This window comes from Anabrus simplex, chromosome 14 (assembly GCF_040414725.1).
Source record: "Anabrus simplex isolate iqAnaSimp1 chromosome 14, ASM4041472v1, whole genome shotgun sequence".
NCBI classification, from domain to species: Eukaryota; Metazoa; Arthropoda; class Insecta; order Orthoptera; family Tettigoniidae; genus Anabrus; species Anabrus simplex.
Window position 1 is genome coordinate 81,130,545 of NC_090278.1, and position 14,578 is coordinate 81,145,122.

The 14,578-nt window shown below is 40.9% G+C and overlaps 1 protein-coding gene across 1 annotated transcript in view; it reads left to right on the forward strand.

The window, feature by feature from the left end:
* The window catches only part of LOC136885245 (serpin B5), a 44,285-nt gene that overhangs the window by 13,082 nt on the left and 16,625 nt on the right, over positions 1-14,578 (forward strand). Inside the window, exons 4-5 of the mRNA XM_067157724.2 lie at positions 4,574-4,787; positions 9,529-9,743. Coding sequence (XP_067013825.2) covers positions 4,574-4,787; positions 9,529-9,743 — 429 coding nt within the window. The remainder of the gene's footprint in view (positions 1-4,573; positions 4,788-9,528; positions 9,744-14,578) is intronic.

Consider the following 14,578-nt stretch of genomic DNA (forward strand, 5'->3'; position numbering starts at 1 on the left):
GGTGGAATTCAAGAGGACAAACTGGGGCAAATATTATTTTATAGGAAGGGGATTGATTGATTGATTGATTGATTGATTGATTGATTGATTGATTGATTGATTGATTGATTGATTGATTGATTGTCTATTTACATTTCATAGGAACTTCTCTGTTCCACACCAGATTCCTTACATTCTGATAGACCGGGCGAGTTGGCCGCGCGGTTAAGGGCGCGCAACTGTGAGCTCGCATCCGGGAGATAGTAGGCAGTCTGAAGATGTTTTTCCGTGGTTTCCCATTTTCACACCAGGTAAAAACTGGGGCTGTGCCTTAATTAAGGCCACGGCCGCTTCCTTCCAATTCCTAGGCCTTTCCTGTCCCATCGTCGCCATAAGACCTATCTGTGTCGGTGCGACGTAAAGCAAATAGCACAAAAAACATTCTGGTAGAACGTTTTTCCTGCTTGTATCCTTCTGCTGATCTTGCATTATTTCACTCTCCAAATATTTGAAGTATTCAAAAACCTCAAGGTTTTGTCCCCTGATACTAACAATTCCTTTTCTTTCTTTTTCTCCTCTTGTCACCACCACTGTTTTGCTCCTCTCCACACTGGTTTTCATACCATATTTAATCCTCCAGTTGGATTTGCACTTCTGTACCGCAGATCACTATGTCATCTACAAACAGCAATATTTTCATATCCCCTCCATATCTTGCATTTATTTCCTTTAGAATGTCATCTATAACCATTATAAACATAAGTGGATACGATACATTTCCCTGTCTTAGTCCAGTTTGGTTTCTAAAGCAATCTTTTCTCCCCGCTGGAGACTGGAGAGCACTGGAACAATTATTTTACACTTCTTTCACTAGTTCCCTTCATTGCCTTCCACACCCTTTTCTGTCCAGGGTTTCCCACACAATTTCTCTATTAACATTATCGTATGCCTTCTCTAGATCAAGGAATACCATCACCAAATTTTTCCATTTTCCCACTGTAATCCCATAGTAAATATAGTGTCTATCGTTGACCTGCCCTTTCGAAAACCATACTGCTATTTCTTCAGATTTCCCCCCACCCTTTTTCTCATCCTCCTTTCTATTATTCTCTCCGACATTGTGTCTACTTGTGACAACAGAGTAATTCCTCGATAACTTTCACATACCTTCCTGTCACATTTTTATAGTTCTGGTATTACTACATCTTTACACCTATCATCATCAGCTACTTCCTTTTTCCTCCATGTACACCTTAGCAGCCTATATTATAATAATGTCCGTGTTCTTTGTATTTTTGCTTTCAATTTTTCTACATTGCATACATCATTCTTGATTTCTACTTTGTATTTTATCTTGACTTTGTTATATTTATTCTGTTTTTAAATCATTCGTTGTTTTTCCATCATGTTACTCAATTTGAGCGCGGCTTTTCTTGTTCCATAAGCTAACCATAAGGCGTGATCAAAAAGTTTCCGCTTGAGGGCGTTGCTGCAGCGGACATGTACCCTAGCGCGACTATGGTGCGGGTATATAAGCAGGGAAATGTAGTCAAAGGGATTAGTGTAGCAGTAGTGTCATGCCGGGGTGCGTGCGTTAAATGCGGCCACGTGAACTATGGCGAAGTTATTACGAGATGCGTCCAAACAGGACCAATGTGCTGTTATTCTGTTCTTGGTTGCTGAAGGGCAAACACTAATGGACAACTATCGGAGAATGAAGATTGCGTGTGGGGCAGCATGTCTGTCGAAAACCACCGTTTTGGAATTGTCAATGGGAGTCGCGTACCGACTCAAGACGCCCGTCGACCTGAGAGGCCAGCCTCATCCATTACGAACAGCAAGAGGTGGTGGATGAGTCTATGAGGCCTAATTATCCTGATCTCTCTCCGCGCGATTATCACACATTGAAGGGGCGACGCTTCTTGTCGGACGAGAATGTGCAGCAGGCGGTGATGGACTTCTTGACGTTTTACCACACGGGATTCCTCAATCTGGTGCCTCGACGCTCACGGCGATTCAGGACTGTACGGAGGTCGAACGGAAACTTTTTATCGTTCCTTCCTTATAATTACAAAGATAATCCAAAAAATCTAAGTAAACCCCTGTGGGTGAGGCAGGAGAATAACACCCAGCGTATACCTTGCCTGTCGTGAGAGGCGAGTAAACGGGGGTTCTTAAATTGGGAGCATGTTTTGGTGACCTCGGGACACTTAGCTGAGTCCTGCATTGCTTCCACTTACTTGCGCCAGGCTCCTCAGTTTCCGACCTCACTTGGTCAACTCTTGATCTTTTCCGACCTCTTTTCTAATTTTCATGTCCTTCGTAGCCCTTCTCTTTCTTTGGCCAGTATTTTCATTTTTCGATCTCTTGGCCCCTCTGATGAGGGGCGGAAGTATTTTTCTCTGCTTAGGGCTGCCAAGTAGCGAAATTCACCCCCCTGGACACGGTAGCAAACCCCACCAATTTAACCTCCATACTCTCCCAACCTTACCGATCATAATTTACTTTGCACTCCAGAATGTTTGATGTTCATAGTCGGTAAATGCAGAATGGATCTTGGCCCACAAGTGGTCCGACAGCTCTGCACTCTGACCGGCCAACCGAGCAGAGGAAAGGTGGCTCTACGCCTCTGTATTCAGAAGACGGACATGGGCTGGTCTCTACCGTCAGCTGTTCTCAAAATGGTTTTCTGTAGTTTTCCATTCTCCTGCATCAAGGCGAGTGCTGGGACAGTTCCTAGTACAGGGTCCCTCATATAAACTAAGACAATCGAAGCGTCGTCTTTACTCTCCGATATGTAAGCTGTAGTATGGGAGGCGCGCGGATAGTTCTTGATCTTGCAAGCAGCCTGCACTTGTTCGACCTGGCAAGCATGAGTCGCCACTCTGAATCTCAGCTGTTAACATGGTGAGACAGTTATCATTGTAACACCACAATTTCGTATGTAAAATTTCTGGTTTCATCTTAATGGTCGTGTGAACAGTCATGACTCTTGCTATTGGTGTATAGAAAATCCTAATGGTGTTTATGAAGTCCCTCATTATGATTAGAAGACGAATAATTTAGCCTATTTTTTCTCGAGAGGACAGTAAATGCAGAGAGGTGCCAAAATTATAATTTGACGCCGTTTTTTCCGTCAGATAACGGAAGAAGAAAAATCGCGTGAGTGGTTTCAACAAGGTAAACCCTGCTCATAGAGCAGAAGATTCCCTTCTTACAACCTCCAAAGTGTTTACAGGCAGAGTGATCAGTGCTGGTCTATTATCCCCTCGTTCTCCAGATCTAACAGTGAGTGATTTTTACTTGCGCGGTAAACAGAAAGAAAAAGTGTATCGAAAAAATCCTCACACAACGGAGAAAATGAAAGAAAACATTACGAATGAAATCAGAAACATTACAGTGGTTGAATTCACTCACGTCAGCCAGGAAGTACGACACTGACAGCTTCTTTTATAAGCAGGGCGGCCGCGCGCGAAATAAGTCCGCTGAGGCAGCTGCCGCAGGGCGGAGTACGAACACTGTGCGGTCGGTCTGAATTTAAATGAGAGACACTGTACAAGGCCAAGGCCGCCAACCCTCGTACCTTCTACGTCACCGTCTAGAGCAGTGCCTCTCAAACGCTCAAAATCTCACGCGTGCATATCGAGGCGCAGAGACTCCGTGCACTGTGCATCGTTCCGAATTCGGCTGAACTCGGCTTGACTCGGATGGTGTAGTGAGCTGACAGCGACGAAGCGTTCGGTGACAGACGGCTTGTTTATCAGTGAAATAGATAAGCGCAAGACAACAACATAATAATAATGGAGCAACCTGTTTCAAAGAAAGCAAAGACTTCCGAAAGTCCATTTCAATCGAACTGGGAACTTTCGTATTTCTTTGTCAGTCGTGACAATAATTATGTGATAAGTTAATCAAAAAGATTTTCCAATATAAAGGCTTAGCTCAAATTCGACGAGAATTTGTCGAAGGAAGATTTTCCTAAGCTGCATCGAGAAGCAGCTAAGATTATTTCTATATTTGGTTCCACATGCATATGTGAAAGGTATTTTTTCCTGCTTTGACTTGTACGAAAACTAGATTGCGTGCGAGTAGGCCTATTTCTGATTGTAATTTAAAGAAGGCTCTCAGAATTGCTGTCAGCCAGTCCCTTCTTCCAGGCATAACTGGTATCATTGCAAAGATAAAGGAAGAGAAGAGCTAGAGACGATAAATTGTCTGCTCAAACCAAATTGAAAGAAGAGTGTTTTTTAACACCGGTAAAGTTGTCCCATACAACAGTGTCCCCGCTCACCGCACATAAACATTTCGCAGTGAGGGGAGGATCAGCGGGGAAGGTGGAGAAGGCGAAGACAGCCCGAACAGGTGAGACAGGTGTAGGAGAAGTGGAGTGGGAGTTTGCACTCTGGTCAACCTAGTGAAGTCGTCCCCTGCACCTTGCGCCCGTGCACTGCACGGCGCATGCACCCTGAGAGGCCCTGGTCTAGAGACCCGCCTTCAGGGGAGGAATGAAAACATTTAGTAGTTATTTTTATCAAATCCCAAACCTCTCACCCTGTATTTTGTGTTGATTTTCTCCGCTATCCTCTCATTTCAGACCACGAAATTCGCGATCGTCAATATGCCTATTCGGATATTCACCCCGTACTACATCCGGCTGAAGAGGGATTTCTTCGTCACGTGTGGTCGACATTTTGAAGTGCGGCTCAAGCCAATGAACTTCCGGGATGACGAAGGTCCCATCCGAGACGGCATCAACGAATGGGTCAAGAAGTGCACGATGAACAAAGTGGACCAAATCATCAAAAGACGTAAGTTTCTCTGTTACTCCAACAAGTGTGTTCAGTGTATGCAGCACTACGGCCGAGCGAATTAGCTACGGGGTATGAAATACTTCAAAACACCATCGGCAGTAGTGAAGATGGTTTTTCGTGGTATCCATTTTTTTTTACAATTGGCTTTACGACGCACCGACACAGATAGGTCTTACGCCGACGGTGGGATAGGAAAGAGCTAGGACTGGGAAGGAAGGAAGTCAGGCCGTCACTATTAATTAAAACTACACGACTCACTCTTTTTTAATTGCAACAATATGTACACTATACATTATAACTGCGTTGCGTTACACTTTCAGTGCAGTGATGTAAACGTTGTCTCAATCTGTAAATGAGTCTCTTCAGTCAATCAGGAAGCTAACCGGTTGAAATCAGTAATTTACCGAGTGACGGACTAGTTGATAGCCTGTAATGATGCAATGTAGTCCTGAAACCACAGTATAGTGAGTGACGTAATTAATAAGCGTTGCACCATTTCGTCAAAGGTCGCCTCTAAGTTGAACATGAAATACGACTCGTCTGTATTCACCGCACCATACAGAAAAATACATAATAATTATTAAATAAAAGCATTAAAAAGTGAGATAGCCAATGTATACCTAAAAATGCAGCTAATAGCTAAACTCACCCAGCTCGATAGCTGCAGTCGCTTAATTGCGGCCAGTATCCAGTATTCGGGCGATAATAGGTTCGAACCCCACTGTCGGCAGCCCTGAAAATGATTTTCCGTAGTTTCCCATTTTCACACCAGGCAAATGCTGGGGCTGTACCTTAATTAAGGCCACGGCCAATTCCTTCCCACTCCTAGCCCTTTCCTGTCCCATCGTGTCGGTGCGACGTAAAGCAACTAGCAAAAAAAAAAAAGCTAAACTCAAACTTTTGTAGCAAATCACTTTTCAAAATAGCTATAAAATGGCTAAATTGACAACACCGGTATCTAGGGTTGTCGCACAGATAGCAAATTCCCTATCAGTTGTTTGTCAAATTGAAAGAAATTGAAAATTTACTGGAAATCTTCCTAATTCCTCTTCCTATACAAGAATATTTACCCCAAATTTCCAACTTTATTTCATACTTTGTCTACTAATGTCATTCCACGTCATCTCTCCACTGACAGCTCGGAACATACCGCTTAGTCGAGCAACTCGTCTCCTTACTCCAAAATCTTCCCAGCCCAAAGGTTGCAAAATTTTAATGACACTAATCCCTTGTCGGAAATCACCCAGAACAAATCGTGCTCTTTATGATGTACAAACAACAAATCAACAATGGAATTAAAATTCGAGAGGAATTTTCCTCTTGGAGAAAATTACAACCTAATTTTTACCCTGTTTCACAGAGTACCACTATTTGCTGTCCATCTCAGAATGATGACAACTTCTTTTTGCAGTTTCTCACAACTCTGGAACTTATTTATTACTTCCTAAAGTATAATGACATCCACAGAAAGCCGTGTCTGTGATTCCAGTTCCTTACCCATGTATATAAGAAAATATAAAGGTCCTATGCTATTGCCTTGTGGATCTCCTCTCCTAATAATTACAGGATCAATAACGCTTCATCTACTCTATTTCTCTGAGTTCTATTTTCTTACTCACCCATTAAATCACTCTTTTATCCGGTCCAATGGTCCTCATCTTCGTCAGTAGTCCCCCATGATCTATCCTACCAAAAGCCTTGGAAAGGTCAGTTGGAATGTTTCGTGAAAAGAGTATGATCGATTTTTAGCTTCAGACCTCTACGCCAACCCAAATTTGGAAGATGTTTTGCGTCAAAATTCGACATGCGTTTTTTTTAGGGATCGTGACGATTCATGACCAATAGAGTCGATAAAGAGCGCGAATCAAGATGTCCTGAGGCCATTTTCACGTATTTGTGCGCCAGACCTCCTCTAGTTTACTAATTCCGATTGAAAATTGTGAATTAGAGGGCCGTACCTACCCTCATTTTAAGTGTCCTGATTCCTTCTATCAGACTGGTTTGATATCTCTGCATGTCACCGTATCCTATGCTAACCTTTCCATTTCTATGTATTACTACTATACTCTACCGTTCTTACCCACTACACTTTCTTCAAAAACAAACCATACAAGTGCTGGGTGTTCTATCATTCTATCTCTCCTTCCGGTTAAATTTAGCCAAATCAATCTCCCCTCACCAATTCGGTTCAGTTATCAATTCATTCGTTATTCGATATATCCATATCACCTTCAACATCCTTTTGTGACACCACATTTTAAAAGATTCTATTCTCTTCCTTTCTGAGCTAGTTATCGCCCATGTTTCACTTCCATACAATGCCACGCTCCAGACGAATGTCTTCAAAAACATTTCTAATTTCTATATCAATGTTCGAGGTAAGCAAATATCTTTTCTTGGGAAAGGAATTCTTTGCTTGTGCTAGTCTGCATTTTACGCCCTCTTTACTTCTGCCATCGTTAGTTATATTACTACCCACGTAATAATATTTATCTACTTCCTTTAAGACTTAATTTCCCAATCTAATATTTCCTGCATCACCTGGCTTCGTTCCAATGCACTCTATTAACTTTGTTTTGGATTTATTTATTTTCATCTTGCACTCCTTCTCTAAGACTCTGTCCATACCATTCAGAAATGCTTCCAAATCTTCTGCATACTCAGGAAAAAAACTTTAACATCGGCAAATCTCAGAGTTTTCATTTCCCCTCCTCGGATTTTGATTCCTCTTTGATATCATTTATGCCTGTACTAAATAAATAATGAAAAGGAGTGCAGACAAACTAAACAACAGTCTTGCCTCACTCCTTTCTGGATTGCTGCTTATTTTTCAAAGCCCTCGATTCTTATCACTGCACACTGATTTTTATACACATTGTAGATAATTCTTTTTTCACGGTATCTGATTCCGATCAGCGTCATAATAACTGGAGCCTTGATGTTTTTCCAAAGTATTTACGTTATTAGGAAGTGTATTCTAGCTTGCACATCAATACAGTACTGGGGGTAACATAACTTCCAGGGGTTCTAGTAGACCGGACCCCTAATGTTTATGCAAATCTCGTAGCAAAAATGTTGCCCGCGTTGTCTGTCGCTTCACTAAGTTTCGATTATTCTAAACTATAAATGCCTAAACATCCGGGCTCTGCGAATGAATGAATAATTGAATGAATGAATGAATGAATGAATGAATGAATGAATGAATCAGTCAATCAATCAATGAATAGAACACTTTTCTCTCCTAGTCACGGATGCCGGCCAACTGGGGAGAGATTATTCATTTATTGGAATCATAATATTATACATGAAATTATTTTTAGAATACATAATATTAAAGATAATCCAACTAAGAAAAATGTTAAAAGTTTAGAAAAAGATAAGGTTTTACTTGGGCGTATCTTTAATTAATATTTAGGTAAACTTAGTATTTGAGATACTTCGTAGACTTTAACTAACCCAGATACTCTTGTATACCACCCCATGCATACCTTTACTCTTCTTTGTTTTCATCCTTTTTAATTTCGTTATCCACATACTTTTATTGTTCTCTTTAGTTTTTTCCATTCTCTGTTTATTAATTTAACAAGAGTGTAAAGTTCAGGTTAATTTTAATTTTTACCTATCTCCTTCCCATCTGTTAGCTGGGGAAAAAGAGTCCTTCCCTTTCGCTTTTTAGAACGCCTGGAAGGTACGCATAGCCACTTAACAGCCCGGATGGACAAGTTGCCGGCTTAACTCCTAGCCATCCCAGTGCAAGGACACCCTAATTATGCTGCTGTGGAGCGGGTTGTAGCCTCCCCAGGCTGAAAATTACATGCGAACAGTCTTCTGTCCCCACAAGATTTATATTTATCTCTGATCTCTCTTTACAGTCTTTTAGCAGGTGTGCCACTTCGAAATCTTTGTTGCATACCATGCATCGATTTTCCACATGCTTTGTATTAAGTTTTATTATTATATACTTCCATCAGACACCAAATTATCCCTCTCATTTCTCTTTTTGTTAACATTTATGTCCTTACTGCCATATTTTTTACTTATTTTACACAATTCAGAAAGTGTTCTCTTGCTGTAACATTCTGCCATTTTGTTTACCTTTTAGTGTCTTTCACTCTTTGGACCACCTAACACAATCGCATATCAATCATTGATAATCTTCTTTCCCAGGCTCTAATAACAGCATACCGGTATATCAAAAGTCAATGACAAAGTTGCAGGAACGGATTCGTCATATGGATATTTAAAAAACAGGATTGTGACAATATGGACCCGGAAATTCATAATTGCCGATTTATCCGACTTTTAATCATGTTAGTGCAATCTAACACTGGTACAGTGAATGCGTCTGTAACGCCAGCTGAAACACTGAGTTAACGTATCAGATGTGACTTTCTCCTGTCTGAATACAGACTACCGAGTGTCTTCGCATCGAATGCCAAACACGATTATAAATGCCTGATTTAGTACATACAGACTTGAAGTGTAAATTCAGGAGATCGTGGCGGCCAGAAAGGCACGTATCTCTGAAATTATACATTTCCGCACCCATACTGCCGTAACCTTCTTTTCATCTCTCCATATGAGGAATCCATTCCTGAAGTTCTATTATTGACTTTTGATACATCCTGATCTCACTGGAATGTATACTCGACACTCGTTAACATTTATATTTCCGTATTTTCTCTCACTGTCTTCTAATAAAAAATTGCAAATAATATGTTTCCTCTGTGTCCTTTAGAATGCGTAGATGACCTTACACAAATCCTGATCGTGAACGGAGTGAACTTTGAATCCAGGATGGCTTCACCTTTTATGGATTACAACGTAACCATCGGTACATTCAACATCTCCGAGACTCGGACACGCATAGTCCGATATTTAAACCAGACAGGCTCGTTTCGCTACAGTGAGTTGGATGACTTCGACGCTCAGATACTGGAGCTTCCTTACATGGTAAGAGTTTTCTGATTTACTCTCGTATCTACAACAATGTCTTCTTTTATTTAAAACCAGACTTGTGAAATAAAACGGGGCAGTCAAATGAAAACCGAACACCCGCTGCAACGCGACCATGGAATGTTTTTATTCAAACCAATTACTAGGTCCGACTCGTTGGCTCCTTGGCCTTCGGTTCAGAGTGTCCCGGGTTGGATTCCCGGCTGGGTCGGGGACTTTAACCTTAATTGGTTAATTCCAATGGCACTGGGGCTGGGTGTATGTGTTATCTTCATCATCATTTCATCCTCATCAAGACGTGCAGGTCACCTACTAGCGTCAAATATAAAGACCTGCACCTGGCGAGCCGAACCCGTCCTGGGATATCCCGGCACTAAAAGCCATGCGACATTTCATTTTACCAATTATCAGGCTTCGGGAGTTAAAGACCTATAATTTACCTCAAGAAGACTTTTAAAAAGATTTTTAAATCTCCAAAAAAATAGGATTTAAAAATGGTCAAAATGGACGTAAACATGTGATCAGAATTCATTTATAATTTTAATTTTAATTACATATTTAATGAAGGAATATAATCGACCGACATCAAAATCGCATCAAATGAACTTCTGATTGGCAATAATATTAGAGTAAATGAATTTAAGTATTTAGGTGAATGGATTACAGCAAACTGTAACGAAAATAAATTATTGAATTGAGACTCCATAAAATGGAGATTGCTTTTCAGTTAACAAAAAATATATACAACAAAAACAGCCTCTCCTTGAATTGCAAAATCCGACATTATACAACTGTTATCAAACCTGAAGCACTCTATGCTCTAGAGACACTCAATCTCCAACACAAAACACTAAAACACCAAATAGAAGTGAAAGAGCGTGAAATAATGAGAAAAATCCTTTGGCCGGAAAGAGCGTAAAATAATGAGAAAGATCCTTTGGCCAAGAACCAAAGACGCTGTACATTATCCATAGCCAAACACAGAAATATATTTTAAAAATCCCCAAATCTCAGACACAATGCGAATACGAAGAATTCATGGGACACTTCGAAAGAATGGACCCGAACGGACTAACGCACAAAATAAATACATTCATAAAGAACAAGGCTACTAGACTGAAATACCTGAAGACAGTAGGATCAGCAAACCTACGGTACTTGACCGGAATGAAATAAGGAAAATCACTCACACACGGGGTTTCGGGGAAGAAGAGAAGACTACACAACATACATGGTCAGAGCAACGAAAACAGATTCAATCGTTGCGCATGAAGGAATACTGGGCTAGCAGGAAGGCTAGAAAGTGTTGATTCCGCGGGGTCTTAAGCGACCTATTCGCGAAGAAGAAGAAGAAGAAGAAGAAGAAGAAGAAGAAGGCATATAACATTTTAAAGTACAAAATTCTGGTTGTATGCATCATACAGTGCAAACATATATGACTGAAATACTTCTTCTTTCAGACATTCTATATTTTTAGATTATCTTCTTTCCTGGCCATATGTGTGCCCACAATGGACACTCCCAAGTATCATCCTTGGAGAGTAGTCCCTGCGGTTGGATGTCTCCGCCACTGGAATGCCGTTTCTATTCAAGGCATTTTCGGCTGTACACCACCATGTTACCTCCAACATCCACGTCCTGTCCATGGTTCCTCGATTGCAAGAGCTCTCTGAACGGGATGATCTTCATCTCAACGTTGTAGATGCCCATACCAGCCCAAATGCCGATTCTCCAATATCTCACTGATAGCGACGGTATTAAATGATCCAAGATAGTGACACCAGCTGACCATCTCAGCATACGCATTTCCGTTACATGCATTTGCTGATCATGCTTCATTTGCCATGTCCAACACTCGGAGCCGTATGCGAGGGCAGTCCTAACAATAGTCATGTATATCTTGCTTTTGAGACATCCGCCTGTCAGCAAACGCCATTTAGTCCATACAACGATGATGCGATGATTCACGTCATCATCAATCGTCGTATCGATCGTAATAACTAAGCCCAGGCACTTGAATGTATTCGTCATTACCAGCGGTTCAGCCGCTAGGAATATTGTATTGAGTGGACCTTGAACTTCTGTCTTGGGGAAGTTACAGAATATATACTCCGCCTTCTTACGGCTTATTCTGAGTTAATTCGCCTCCAAAGCTTTTCTCCAAAGTTCTAAGGCTGTCTCGACCTCTTCACGTGTTTCACCAAGAAGCACGATGTCGTCTGCGTATAGAAGGGTCCATGGTGGATGTGTCATCAGTTGTTCTGTGAGATATTTCATACTATATTGAATAAAATTGGGCTCAAAGCTAAACCTTGATATTTTTAGATTAACATAACATAAAAAGTTGAATTCCCTGTTTTTTTTAAACAAGTACTTGCATGAAACAGAATGAAATGATTTTCCACCTAAAATGAATTCAGCGAGCCCGCAATGGACAACCTGGATAAAGAAATTGGAATGACTGGAATCATATTTGGCTTATCCACAGTAGGGTTACGGGAATTGGAATTCGGAAATCATACCTCAGTTGGCTTTCCAGTAAATTGTAATAGTCATCTCCAGGTTCTAAGGTCTAAAGGATCGTCTGTTTTCAGACAGCACGTTGGAAACCTATCGCCATATCAACGGATGTTAAGGTTTCATACTTGAAGCACGTGAGATCTTCCTTATCAAAAAAACTCACATCAAAATTTTTTCCTGTCAGTATTTCTTTTATCCTTATTTTTCAAGGATTATTTTCATTTTTAATTTCACTTTCATTTCGTTTTCTCACTTACTACAGAAAAGATTTTTAAGTGGTGATAGATGAAATCATGATCATTCAAGGTGAGAGTGGACAGTCGAAAGAAGGGCTAAAAAAACAGGGCCAATAAGCCAAAAAACGGCGAAAAATGCAAACAAAAGGATAAATCAAACCCACCAGTTTCTGGCCTACAATGACCCAGAATGAACATATATTATATTGAGCCTCGCCTCCGGATACTCAGGAAAAAAAAAAAGGATTTTTCCTCAACTTCGGAGTCCTCGTAATTACCAAAAGCTTTAATGCATTTATCCTCCTGGGAGAAGATACGATCAATTCCAGTTTTGTAGAGAGAGGTAGGTCGCTGATGGTTCCACAATTGCACCCACTCTTGCACTTCCTCGTCCGAATGAAACCGACGTCTTTCTTCAGGTCATCAAAAATAAAATCACAAGGTGAAAGATCCGGAATGTACGGAGGACGTTGAAGTGTTTCCCAACCAAATCTTGAAGCGTAGCCTTCGTCTTCGGCATGTCGTATGCCACTCGTGCGCACTCGTTATGGACATGCAGGGTTCGCAGACATGCGACGATGAGTTTCGCATACTCCAGCACCCTCAGTCACCAGAAAACGAACCACACTTCTTTGCTTGCCTCCATTTCTACAGCTGGACGAACACAGTGGACCAGTCCGCGCACCAACAAAGACATAACCCAACAACTGTGACTTGTCACTATGCGGTTCTCGTACCACAACGATGAAAGTATTGATACGTAACAACAGTGTTGCCACCTTTCGCGCGGAATGCGTGTTATGGCAGGTGTTCGGTTTTCTTTGATTGCCCCTTGTAAGAGGCTCTTATCACTAACAGGTTAGAGTGCAAACATATTTAATAAAGGCGCAAGTGTTTTCTACCCGCACAACAGATCTGCAGGAAGAGTTGCGTTAATATTAGCGATCTGAACTTTGAGCACCCCTAAAATTTATGCAACTCGCTTACATAAATGTAGAGTGGGTAGATTATACTTGCGCCTTTTTCAAATACGTTTGCATCTAAGCTATTAATGCCTAAATCTTTTCCCTACTTATAACGGATACTGTTTTAGAAATTTTTCCTTGTAATCGTTATATTCAAGCAATGCAATACATTGCGTAGAAGTAGAAACGAGGGAGGGAGAAATAACGAGTGATCAGGGATCAGATTTATTGACGTAAAAAAATGCTAAAATATGACCTATAAATTATGCCCTAAAACTAATAAAAATAACTAATAAAAATGGCCTCAAATGTTTATTGTTAAAACTAAGTTACATGCATGTAGATATGCACAATAATCATAATTTATACTTTTGGGGGGTAATCTTTACATTAAATTATTTCAGTTGATGGGATGAAAATTCGTTATGGGGATCACTGTAAGTACCTAGGTGGAGTAAAGACATTAACGGAATTATTAAATAAAGGGTGTACACCTCTTCACGTGGCTTATTTATTTTTAGCTTATGGCTAAAGATACAATGTCTGTCTTATGTAGTATCTATACTTCTGTGTACGTACATCTAAATTTTGGAAGTAATCTGTAATTTCTGGGATCGTGAGAGCAAAGCACTGCCATAATACTTTCTTGTCTTACAATCGGTGATGATATGCTGGATCGTCTGTTGTGTAGCACCAGACACACTCAGGCATTGAAACTCTGTTCCACTTGTAGTGGAAGTCTGCACAGTTCCCGTGGTTGGTTCGAATCCTGTTCAATGTGGATCACAGTCTACGAGGGAGGTTTTAGTAAGGAGAGGGCATGTAAGTCTCTGATGATATGACCCCAACCAGAGTATGGTCGCAGTGTATGGGACCCTCACCAGGTCTGGACAATATCCGAAGAAAAGCAGCTTTATTTGTTCAGGGTGATCTCTGACAAGAGAGTAGCGTTACGAAAATATTGCGAAGTTTGGGCTGGGAGAAAGGAGACGAGCTGCTCGAATAAGTGGTATGTTCTGAACTGTCAATGTAGAGATGGCGTGGAATAACATTAACAGACGAATAAGTGTGAGTAGTGTTTTTAAAAGTAGGGAAGATCACAATATGAAGG